Genomic DNA, 13,233 nt, shown 5'->3' on the forward strand with positions numbered 1-13,233 from the left:
CACAGCAAACCAGTGCCATCATCACTACGAGCCAATGCCGTCATCATCATCATCATCACAGAACAAACCTGTGTCATTACACTGTCATAGAACAATCATCCAAGAGCCTCAACATGAACTCCATATCAGTGTATTTTGGCATTTTTAAAACCCACTTTTTTTTCAAGTTTCAAGAGTTTCCATAGCTCCATACTATATCACAGATGAAAACAGACAAGGAAGAGGGACATAATGGATCTGGCCTATGGACCATGGTGGCTCTTGGGAAATGGAGTCTTTTTCTTGATGGGATGTGAAAGTCCTGAGACACAGTGCGGCTTTAGTTAAGCTGCTGGCATAGGAATGGGGGAGGGCAGTCCATGTAGGCCAGAATCAGGCTGGATTGACTGGATTGGTAGGATTGGCAGCTCCCTGGCCAATGAATGCTCATGGATGGAGGTTTTACAGTGCAATGGAGCTTCTGGCAGCATGACAATTGGCCGGTTGAGTATGTCAGTTTAACAGTGACTACACCCTTATAGCTGAATGGACACTCATGTCTCCCTTGCTGTGACCAGACTACAACTCATCATGGAGTGCGTACACACATGCATGCACACGCACACGCACACGCACACGCACACACACACACACACCACAACCGTCCCCTACACTCATTCCCATTTAGAAACCCTGAACACCTGTGCAGGTACCTTGGATCACCTGCATTCCTCTGAAACAATACACATACGATGACAGGCGGACGGATGATGACATGAATGACTGATGTGAGTTTGTTGGAGCGACTCATCAACAACTAGCGCCTCACTTCCTGTACCAGGACAGGACACCACATCCAGTTGCGTCTGTGATAAATGTCCCCCGTGAAAAAACAACTGCGTGTGGATCATACTCATGTAAACATACACCGTTACACAGGGGTGATTCATATTGCATGATGACAGAATCATATCACAGTTCAAACAGGGAGATCCTAAATCAGAGGAAGTCAAAGTAAAGAGGTCTATAAAATGAGGAGTCTGTATTAGAAAGGCTACAAAAACTCAACTGGACCTCTGGCTTCAGCACACAGCAAAAGGCACCACAATATTATTCTATTATCTAACTCGTGAAAAAATTGGCACGTAATCATTTTTTCTCTCATAACGCTGTAAATCAAAAACTTTACATATAAATATTTTCCCTATAAAAAAAGTCTTTGCTGTTAGCTAGTAGACAATTTTTGCTGAAATGAAAATAAATATTTCATTTATTTAGAATATCTGTCTGTTATACAAAATAAAAATATTTCTCCTAGGTGCAGGTCTCTACTCCACTGTTGTTTTTAGGTGGGTCAGGGGGGCCGGGGTCAGGGGTTAGAGGTCAGTGGTCAAGGCGGGCGGGTCTTAAAGGGGTGCGTTGTCATTTTTGGAGGAGCGCGACTGGGAGCTTTTACTGTGTCCGTTGCTGCGGGTGCTTGGCCGCCCCTGCACCCGGTGAGTCCGTATGTTGGCGGTCGGGGCAGGGGCGGTAGATGATCGGTACCCACGTTCGCACGGCTCCATGTTCATGTTCTGCATACTGAGGAAAGGAGTGCTCTCTCCTTGCCCCTCCTCTTCCTCCTCCTCCTCCTCCTCCTCCTCTGATTGGCTGAAGCTCTGAGAGCTGTTGTCCCGTAGGCCCATTGTACGCTGGGAGACATGTCCATTGAGGCGGTTCCGACGCGGGCGCCGGCGGCTCCTGATTGGTTCACGGGAGGAGGCATACTCCTGCGTGGTCTCGTAGGCCTCGTCGTCAGGGAGATGATAGGGGCTGGATGGAAGGCTGCCCGTGCTCTCTGTCAGGTAGGGTTGGCGCGGGCGACGGGGCTGCCGGTACAACCGTCCATCCTGCAGGGACAGAAGCAGAGTACGTCACACACTAGATACTCTCGTCTACAACATCACACACTATCTACTCTAGTCTACAACTAACATCATACACTATCTACTCTAGTCTACAACTAACAACATCATACACCACCTACTCTAGTCTACAACTAACAACATCATACACCACCTACTCTAGTCTACAACTAACAACATCATACACTATCTACTCTAGTCTACAACTAACAACATCATACACTATCTACTCTAGTCTACAACTAACAACATCATACACTATCTACTCTAGTCTACAACTAACAACATCATACACTACCTACTCTAGTCTACAACATACACTATCTACTCTAGTCTACAACTAACAACATCATACACCACCTACTCTAGTCTACAACATCATACACTATCTACTCTAGTCTACAACTAACAACATCGTACACCACCTACTCTAGTCTACAACTAACATCATACACTACCTACTCTAGTCTACAACATCATACACTATCTACTCTAGTCTACAACTAACAACATCATACACTATCTACTCTAGTCTACAACTAACAACATCATACACTACCTACTCTAGTCTACAACTAACATCATACACTATCTACTCTAGTCTACAACTAACAACATCATACACTATCTACTCTAGTCTACAACTAACAACATCATACACCACCTACTCTAGTCTACAACTAACAACATCATACACTATCTACTCTAGTCTACAACTAACAACATCATACACTATCTACTCTAGTCTACAACTAACATGATACACCACCTACTCTAGTCTACAACTAACAACATCATACACTATCTACTCTAGTCTACAACTAACAACATCATACACTACCTACTCTAGTCTACAACTAACATCATACACTATCTACTCTAGTCTACAACTAACAACATCATACACTATCTACTCTAGTCTACAACTAACAACATCATACACTACCTAGTCTAGTCTACAACTAACATCATACACTACCTACTCTAGTCTAGAACATACACTATCTACTCTAGTCTACAACTAACAACATCATACACTACCTACTCTAGTCTACAACTAACAACATCATACACTATCTACTCTAGTCTACAACTAACAACATCATACACTATCTACTCTAGTCTACAACTAACAACATCATACACTATCTACTCTAGTCTATAACATCATACACTATCTACTCTAGTCTACAACTAACATCATACACTACCTACTCTAGTCTACAACATCATACACTATCTACTCTAGTCTACAACTAACAACATCATACACTATCTACTCTAGTCTATAACATCATACACTATCTACTCTAGTCTACAACTAACAACATCATACACTATCTACTCTAGTCTACAACTAACAACATCATACACCACCTACTCTAGTCTACAACTAACAACATCATACACTACCTACTCTAGTCTACAACTAACAACATCATACACTACCTACTCTAGTCTACAACTAACATAATACACCACCTACTCTAGTCTACAACTAACAACATCATACACTACCTACTCTAGTCTACAACTAACAACATCATACACTACCTACTCTAGTCTACAACTAACAACATCATACACTACCTACTCTAGTCTACAACTAACAACATCATACACTATCTACTCTAGTCTACAACTAACAACATCATACACTACCTACTCTAGTCTACAACTAACATCATACACTACCTACTCTATTCTACAACTAACAACATCATACACTATCTACTCTAGTCTACAACATCATACACTATCTACTCTAGTCTACAACTAACAACATCATACACTATCTACTCTAGTCTACAACTAACAACATCATACACTATCTACTCTAGTCTACAACTAACATCATACACTATCTACTCTAGTCTACAACTAACATCATACACTACCTACTCTAGTCTACAACTAACAACATCATACACTACCTACTCTAGTCTACAACTAACAACATCATACACTATCTAATCTAGTCTACAACTAACAACATCATACACTATCTACTCTAGTCTACAACTAACATCATACACCACCTACTCTAGTCTACAACTAACAACATCATACACCACCTACTCTAGTCTACAACTAACAACATCATACACCACCTACTCTAGTCTACAACATACACTACCTACTCTAGTCTACAACTAACAACATCATACACTACCTACTCTAGTCTACAACATCATACACTACCTACTCTAGTCTACAACTAACAACATCATACACCACCTACTCTAGTCTACATCATACACTATCTACTCTAGTCTACAACTAACAACATCATACACTATCTACTCTAGTCTACAACTAACAACATCATACACTATCTACTCTAGTCTACAACATACACTATCTACTCTAGTCTACAACTAACAACATCATACACCACCTACTCTAGTCTACAACATCATACACTATCTACTCTAGTCTACAACTAACAACATCATACACCACCTACTCTAGTCTACAACTAACATCATACACTACCTACTCTAGTCTACAACTAACAACATCATACACTACCTACTCTAGTCTACAACTAACAACATCATACACCACCTACTCTAGTCTACAACTAACAACATCATACACTATCTACTCTAGTCTACAACTAACAACATCATACACTATCTACTCTAGTCTACAACATCATACACTATCTACTCTCGTCTACAACTAACAACATCATACACTATCTACTCTAGTCTACAACTAACAACATCATACACTATCTACTCTAGTCTACAACTAACAACATCATACACTACCTACTCTAGTCTACAACTAACAACATCATACACTACCTACTCTAGTCTACTGTCACGTTCCTGACCTGTTTTCTGTTGTTTTGTATGTGTTTAGTTGGTCAGGACGTGAGCTGGGTGGGAATTCTATGTTGTGTGTCTAGTTTGTCTGTTTCTATGTCAGCCTAGTGTGGGTTCTCAATCAGAGACAGATGGTAGTCGTTGTCTCTGATTGAGACTCATATATAGGAGGCTTGTTTTGTGTTGGGATTTTGTGGGTGTTTGTTACCTGTCTCTGTGTTTGTGTTCTGCACCAGATAGGTCTGTATCGGTTCTGCACATTTGTTATTTTGTAGGTTGTTTGTAGTGTTTCACTTGTGTTTGTATTAAACATGTTTAACACTAGCCGCGCTGCATTTTGGTCCTCTCCTTCACCCCTGGAAGAAAACCTTTACAGAAACACCCACCAAACCCGGACCAAGCAGCGTGGCAACGGGCAGCAGCAACAGCAGCAGCGGTACCAGGAGGAATGGTCATGGGAGGAAATCATAAACGGAGAAGGACCCTGGGCAAAGGTGGGAGAGAATCGCCACTCTTGGGAGGAGAAGGAGGCAGCCACAGCCCAGGAGCGCTGGATTGAGGAGGCAGCACGTAAGAGAGGCTGGAAGCCCGAGAGGCTCACCCAAAAATTTCTTGGGGGGGGGCTAAAGGGGAGTGTGGCGAAGCCGGGTTGGATACCTGAGCCAACTCCCCGGGCTTACCGTGGAGTGAGAGGGCGTCGTACTGGTCAGACACCGTGTTATGCGGTAAAGCGCACGGTGTCCCCAGTACGCGTGCTTAGCCCAGTGCGGGCTATTCCACCTTGCCGCACTGGGAGGGCTAGGTTGGGCATCGAGCTGGATGTCATGAAGCCGGCCCAACGTATCTGGCCTCCAGTACGTCTCCTCGGGCCGGCGTACATGGCACCAGCCTTACAGGTGGTGTCCCCGGTTCGCCTGCATAGTCCAGTGCGGGTTGTTCCACCTCGCCGCACTGGCAGGGCTACGGGGACCATTCAACCTGGTAAGGTTGGAGAGGCTCGGTGCTCAAGAGCGCGTGTCCTCCTTCACGGTCCGGTATATCCGGCGCCACCTTCCCGCCCCAGACCAGTACCACCAGTGCCTACACCACGCACCAGGCTTCCAGTGCATCTCCAGAGCCCTGTTCCTCCTCCCCGCACTCGCCCTGAGGTGCGTGCCCTCAGCCCGGTACCTCCAGTTCCGGCACCACGCATCAGGCCTATAGTGCGTCTCAGCCGGCCAGAGTCTGCCGTCTGCCCAGCGGTGCCTGAACTGCCCGTCTGCCCAGCGGCGCCTGAACTGCCCGTCTGCCCAACGCCGTCTGAACTGTCCGTCTGCCCAGCGCCGTCTGAGCCGTCCGTCTGCCCAGCGCCGTCTGAGCCGTCCGTCTGCCCAGCGCCGTCTGAGCCGTCCGTCTGCCCAGCGCCGTCTGAGCCATCCGTCTGCCCAGCGCCGTCTGAGCCATCCGTCTGCCCAGCGCCGTCTGAGCCATCCGTCTGCCCAGCGCCATCTGAGCCATCCGTCTGCCCAGCGCCGTCTGAGCCATCCGTCTGCCCAGCGCCGTCTGAGCCATCCGTCTGCCCAGCGCCGTCTGAGCCATCCGTCTGCCCAGCGCCGTCTGAGCCATCCGTCTGCCCAGCGCCATCTGAGTCATCCGTCTGCCACGAGCCATTAGAGCCGCCCGTCTGTCCCGAGCCATTAGAGCCGTCCGTCAGTCAGGAGCCGCTAGAGCCGTCCGTCAGTCAGGAGCTGCCAGAGCCGCCAGCCAGTCAGGAGCTGCCAGAGCCGCCAGCCAGTCAGGAGCTGCCAGAGCCGCCAGCCAGTCAGGAGCTGCCAGAGCCGCCAGCCAGTCAGGAGCTGCCAGAGACGCCAGCCAGTCAGGAGCTGCCAGAGACGCCAGCCAGTCAGGAGCTGCCAGAGACGCCAGCCAGTCAGGAGCTGCCAGAGCTGCCCTACAGTCATGAGCTGCCCTCCAGTCATGAGCTGCCCTTCAGTCATGAGCTGCCCTCCAGTCATGAGCTGCCCTTCAGTCATGAGCTGCCCTTCAGTCATGAGCTGCCCTTCAGTCATGAGCTGCCCTCCAGTCATGAGCTGCCCTCCAGTCATGAGCTGCCCTCCAGTCATGAGCTGCCCTCCAGTCATGAGCTGCCCTCCAGTCATGAGCTGCCCTCCAGTCATGAGCTGCCCTCCAGTCATGAGCTGCCACTCAGTCCGGAGCTGCCACTCAGTCCGGAGCTGCCCCTCTGTCCTGAGCTACCTCTCTGTCCTGGGCTACCTCTCTGTCCTGAGCTACCTCTTTGTCCTGAACTACCTCTCTGTCCTGAGTTGTCTCCTCTATTGTAGAGGGGAGTTGGTGAAGGTTCCTGGACCATGGTCGGGGGCGAGGGTCGCCACTCAAGGGACGCTAAGGAGGTGGACAAAGACAATGGTGGAGTGGTGCCCTCGTCCACCGCCGGAGCCGCCACCGCGGACAGATGCCCACCCAGACCCTCCCCTTGAGTTTTAGGGGTGCGCCCGGAGTTCGCACCTTGAGGGGGGGGTTCTGTCACGTTCCTGACCTGTTTTCTGTTGTTTTGTATGTGTTTAGTTGGTCAGGACGTGAGCTGGGTGGGAATTCTATGTTGTGTGTCTAGTTTGTCTGTTTCTATGTCAGCCTAGTGTGGGTTCTCAATCAGAGACAGATGGTAGTCGTTGTCTCTGATTGAGACTCATATATAGGAGGCTTGTTTTGTGTTGGGATTTTGTGGGTGTTTGTTACCTGTCTCTGTGTTTGTGTTCTGCACCAGATAGGTCTGTATCGGTTCTGCACATTTGTTATTTTGTAGGTTGTTTGTAGTGTTTCACTTGTGTTTGTATTAAACATGTTTAACACTAGCCGCGCTGCATTTTGGTCCTCTCCTTCACCCCTGGAAGAAAACCTTTACATCTACAACTAACATCATACACTATCTACTCTAGTCTACAACATCATACACTATCTACTCTAGTCTACAACTAACAACATCATACACTATCTACTCTAGTCTACAACTAACAACATCATACACTACCTACTCTAGTCTACAACATCATACACTATCTACTCTAGTCTACAACTAACAACATCATACACTATCTACTCTAGTCTACAACTAACAACATCATACACCACCTACTCTAGTCTACAACTAACAACATCATACACTATCAACTCTAGTCTACAACTAACAACATCATACACCACCTACTCTCGTCTACAACTAACATCATACACCACCTACTCTAGTCTACAACTAACAACATCATACACTATCTACTCTAGTCTACAACTAACAACATCATACACTATCTACTCTAGTCTACAACTAACAACATCATACACTACCTACTCTAGTCTACAACTAACAACATCATACACCACCTACTCTAGTCTACAACTAACAACATCATACACTACCTACTCTAGTCTACAACTAACAACATCATACACTATCTACTCTAGTCTACAACATCATACACTATCTACTCTAGTCTACAACTAACAACATCATACACTACCTACTCTAGTCTACAACTAACAACATCATACACTACCTACTCTAGTCTACAACTAACAACATCATACACTATCTACTCTAGTCTACAACATACACTATCTACTCTAGTCTACAACTAACAACATCATACACCACCTACTCTAGTCTACAACATCATACACTATCTACTCTAGTCTACAACTAACAACATCATACACCACCTACTCTAGTCTACAACTAACATCATACACTACCTACTCTAGTCTACAACTAACAACATCATACACTACCTACTCTAGTCTACAACTAACAACATCATACACCACCTACTCTAGTCTACAACTAACAACATCATACACTACCTACTCTAGTCTACAACTAACAACATCATACACTATCTACTCTAGTCTACAACATCATACACTATCTACTCTCGTCTACAACTAACAACATCATACACTATCTACTCTAGTCTACAACTAACAACATCATACACTATCTACTCTAGTCTACAACTAACAACATCATACACTATCTACTCTAGTCTACAACTAACAACATCATACACTACCTACTCTAGTCTACAACTAACAACATCATACACTACCTACTCTAGTCTACAACTAACATCATACACTACCTACTCTAGTCTACAACATCATACACTATCTACTCTAGTCTACAACTAACAACATCATACACTATCTACTCTAGTCTACAACATCATACACTATCTACTCTCGTCTACAACTAACAACATCATACACTATCTACTCTAGTCTACAACTAACAACATCATACACTATCTACTCTAGTCTACAACTAACAACATCATACACCACCTACTCTAGTCTACAACTAACAACATCATACACTATCTACTCTAGTCTACAACTAACAACATCATACACCACCTACTCTCGTCTACAACTAACATCATACACCACCTACTCTAGTCTACAACTAACAACATCATACACTATCTACTCTAGTCTACAACATCATACACCACCTACTCTAGTTTACAACTAACAACATCATACACTACCTACTCTAGTCTACAACTAACAACATCATACACTATCTACTCTAGTTTACAACTAACAACATCATACACTATCTACTCTAGTCTACAACATCATACACTATCTACTCTAGTCTACAACATCATACACCACCTACTCTAGTCTACAACTAACAACATCATACACTACCTACTCTAGTCTACAACTAACAACATCATACACTATCTACTCTAGTCTACAACTAACAACATCATACACCACCTACTCTAGTCTACAACTAACAACATCATACACTACCTACTCTAGTCTACAACTAACAACATCATACACTACCTACTCTAGTCTAAAACTAACAACATCATACACCACCTACTCTAGTCTACAACTAACAACATCATACACTACCTACTCTAGTCTACAACTAACAACATCATACACTATCTACTCTAGTCTACAACTAACATAATACACCACCTACTCTAGTCTACAACTAACAACATCATACACTATCTACTCTAGTCTACAACTAACAACATCATACACTACCTACTCTAGTCTACAACTAACAACATCATACACTACCTACTTTAGTCTACAACTAACAACATCATACACTATCTACTCTAGTCTACAACTAACATCATACACTACCTACTCTAGTCTACAACATCATACACTATCTACTCTAGTCTACAACTAACAACATCATACACTACCTACTCTAGTCTACAACTAACAACATCATACACTACCTACTCTAGTCTACAACTAACAACATCATACACTACCTACTCTAGTCTACAACTAACAACATCATACACTACCTACTCTAGTCTACAACATACACTATCTACTCTAGTCTACAACTAACAACATCATACACCACCTACTCTCGTCTACAACTAACAGCATCATACACTACCTACTCTAGTCTACAACTAACAACATCATACACTACCTACTCTAGTCTTCAACATCATACACTATCTACTCTAGTCTACAACTAACAACATCATACACTATCTCCTCTAGTCTACAACTAACAACATCATACACTATCTCCTCTAGTCTACAACTAACAACATCATACACTATCTACTCTAGTCTACAACTAACAACATCATACACTATCTACTCTAGTCTACAACTAACAACATCATACACTACCTACTCTAGTCTACAACATCATACACTATCTACTCTAGTCTACAACTAACAACATCATACACCACCTACTCTCGTCTACAACTAACATCATACACCACCTACTCTAGTCTACAACTAACAACATCATACACTATCTACTCTAGTCTACAACATCATACACCACCTACTCTAGTCTACAACTAACAACATCATACACTACCTACTCTAGTCTACAACTAACAACATCATACACTATCTACTCTAGTTTACAACTAACAACATCATACACTATCTACTCTAGTCTACAACATCATACACTATCTACTCTAGTCTACAACATCATACACCACCTACTCTAGTCTACAACTAACAACATCATACACTACCTACTCTAGTCTACAACTAACAACATCATACACTATCTACTCTAGTCTACAACTAACAACATCATACACCACCTACTCTAGTCTACAACTAACAACATCATACACTACCTACTCTAGTCTACAACTAACAACATCATACACTACCTACTCTAGTCTAAAACTAACAACATCATACACCACCTACTCTAGTCTACAACTAACAACATCATACACTACCTACTCTAGTCTACAACTAACAACATCATACACTATCTACTCTAGTCTACAACTAACATAATACACCACCTACTCTAGTCTACAACTAACAACATCATACACTATCTACTCTAGTCTACAACTAACAACATCATACACTACCTACTCTAGTCTACAACTAACAACATCATACACTACCTACTTTAGTCTACAACTAACAACATCATACACTATCTACTCTAGTCTACAACTAACAACATCATACACTACCTACTCTAGTCTACAACATCATACACTATCTACTCTAGTCTACAACTAACAACATCATACACTATCTACTCTAGTCTACAACTAACAACATCATACACCACCTACTCTAGTCTACAACTAACAACATCATACACTATCTACTCTAGTCTACAACTAACAACATCATACACCACCTACTCTCGTCTACAACTAACATCATACACCACCTACTCTAGTCTACAACTAACAACATCATACACTATCTACTCTAGTCTACAACTAACAACATCATACACTATCTACTCTAGTCTACAACTAACAACATCATACACTACCTACTCTAGTCTACAACTAACAACATCATACACCACCTACTCTAGTCTACAACTAACAACATCATACACTACCTACTCTAGTCTACAACTAACAACATCATACACTATCTACTCTAGTCTACAACATCATACACTATCTACTCTAGTCTACAACTAACAACATCATACACCACCTACTCTAGTCTACAACTAACAACATCATACACTACCTACTCTAGTCTACAACTAACAACATCATACACTATCTACTCTAGTCTACAACATCATACACTATCTACTCTAGTCTACAACTAACAACATCATACACTACCTACTCTAGTCTACAACTAACAACATCATACACTATCTACTCTAGTCTACAACATACACTATCTACTCTAGTCTACAACTAACAACATCATACACCACCTACTCTAGTCTACAACATCATACACTATCTACTCTAGTCTACAACTAACAACATCATACACCACCTACTCTAGTCTACAACTAACATCATACACTACCTACTCTAGTCTACAACTAACAACATCATACACTACCTACTCTAGTCTACAACTAACAACATCATACACCACCTACTCTAGTCTACAACTAACAACATCATACACTACCTACTCTAGTCTACAACTAACATCATACACTACCTACTCTAGTCTACAACATCATACACTATCTACTCTAGTCTACAACTAACAACATCATACACTATCTACTCTAGTCTACAACATCATACACTATCTACTCTCGTCTACAACTAACAACATCATACACTATCTACTCTAGTCTACAACTAACAACATCATACACTATCTACTCTAGTCTACAACTAACAACATCATACACCACCTACTCTAGTCTACAACTAACAACATCATACACTATCTACTCTAGTCTACAACTAACAACATCATACACCACCTACTCTCGTCTACAACTAACATCATACACCACCTACTCTAGTCTACAACTAACAACATCATACACTATCTACTCTAGTCTACAACATCATACACCACCTACTCTAGTCTACAACTAACAACATCATACACTACCTACTCTAGTCTACAACTAACAACATCATACACTATCTACTCTAGTTTACAACTAACAACATCATACACTATCTACTCTAGTCTACAACATCATACACTATCTACTCTAGTCTACAACATCATACACCACCTACTCTAGTCTACAACTAACAACATCATACACTACCTACTCTAGTCTACAACTAACAACATCATACACTATCTACTCTAGTCTACAACTAACAACATCATACACCACCTACTCTAGTCTACAACTAACAACATCATACACTACCTACTCTAGTCTACAACTAACAACATCATACACTACCTACTCTAGTCTAAAACTAACAACATCATACACCACCTACTCTAGTCTACAACTAACAACATCATACACTACCTACTCTAGTCTACAACTAACAACATCATACACTATCTACTCTAGTCTACAACTAACATAATACACCACCTACTCTAGTCTACAACTAACAACATCATACACTATCTACTCTAGTCTACAACTAACAACATCATACACTACCTACTCTAGTCTACAACTAACAACATCATACACTACCTACTTTAGTCTACAACTAACAACATCATACACTATCTACTCTAGTCTACAACTAACATCATACACTACCTAC

General features: G+C 42.5%; 1 protein-coding gene across 1 annotated transcript in view; it reads right to left on the reverse strand.

The window, feature by feature from the left end:
• Nucleotides 1-1,385: 1,385 nt before the first annotated feature.
• The window catches only part of nrg2b (neuregulin 2b), a 51,789-nt gene continuing 39,941 nt past the window's right edge, over nt 1,386-13,233 (reverse strand). The window contains exon 13 of the mRNA XM_038992480.1: nt 1,386-1,868. Within this exon, the coding sequence (XP_038848408.1) occupies nt 1,386-1,868 (483 nt within the window). The remainder of the gene's footprint in view (nt 1,869-13,233) is intronic.

This window comes from Salvelinus namaycush, chromosome 5, assembly GCF_016432855.1.
Source record: "Salvelinus namaycush isolate Seneca chromosome 5, SaNama_1.0, whole genome shotgun sequence".
Lineage (NCBI taxonomy): Eukaryota > Metazoa > Chordata > Actinopteri > Salmoniformes > Salmonidae > Salvelinus > Salvelinus namaycush.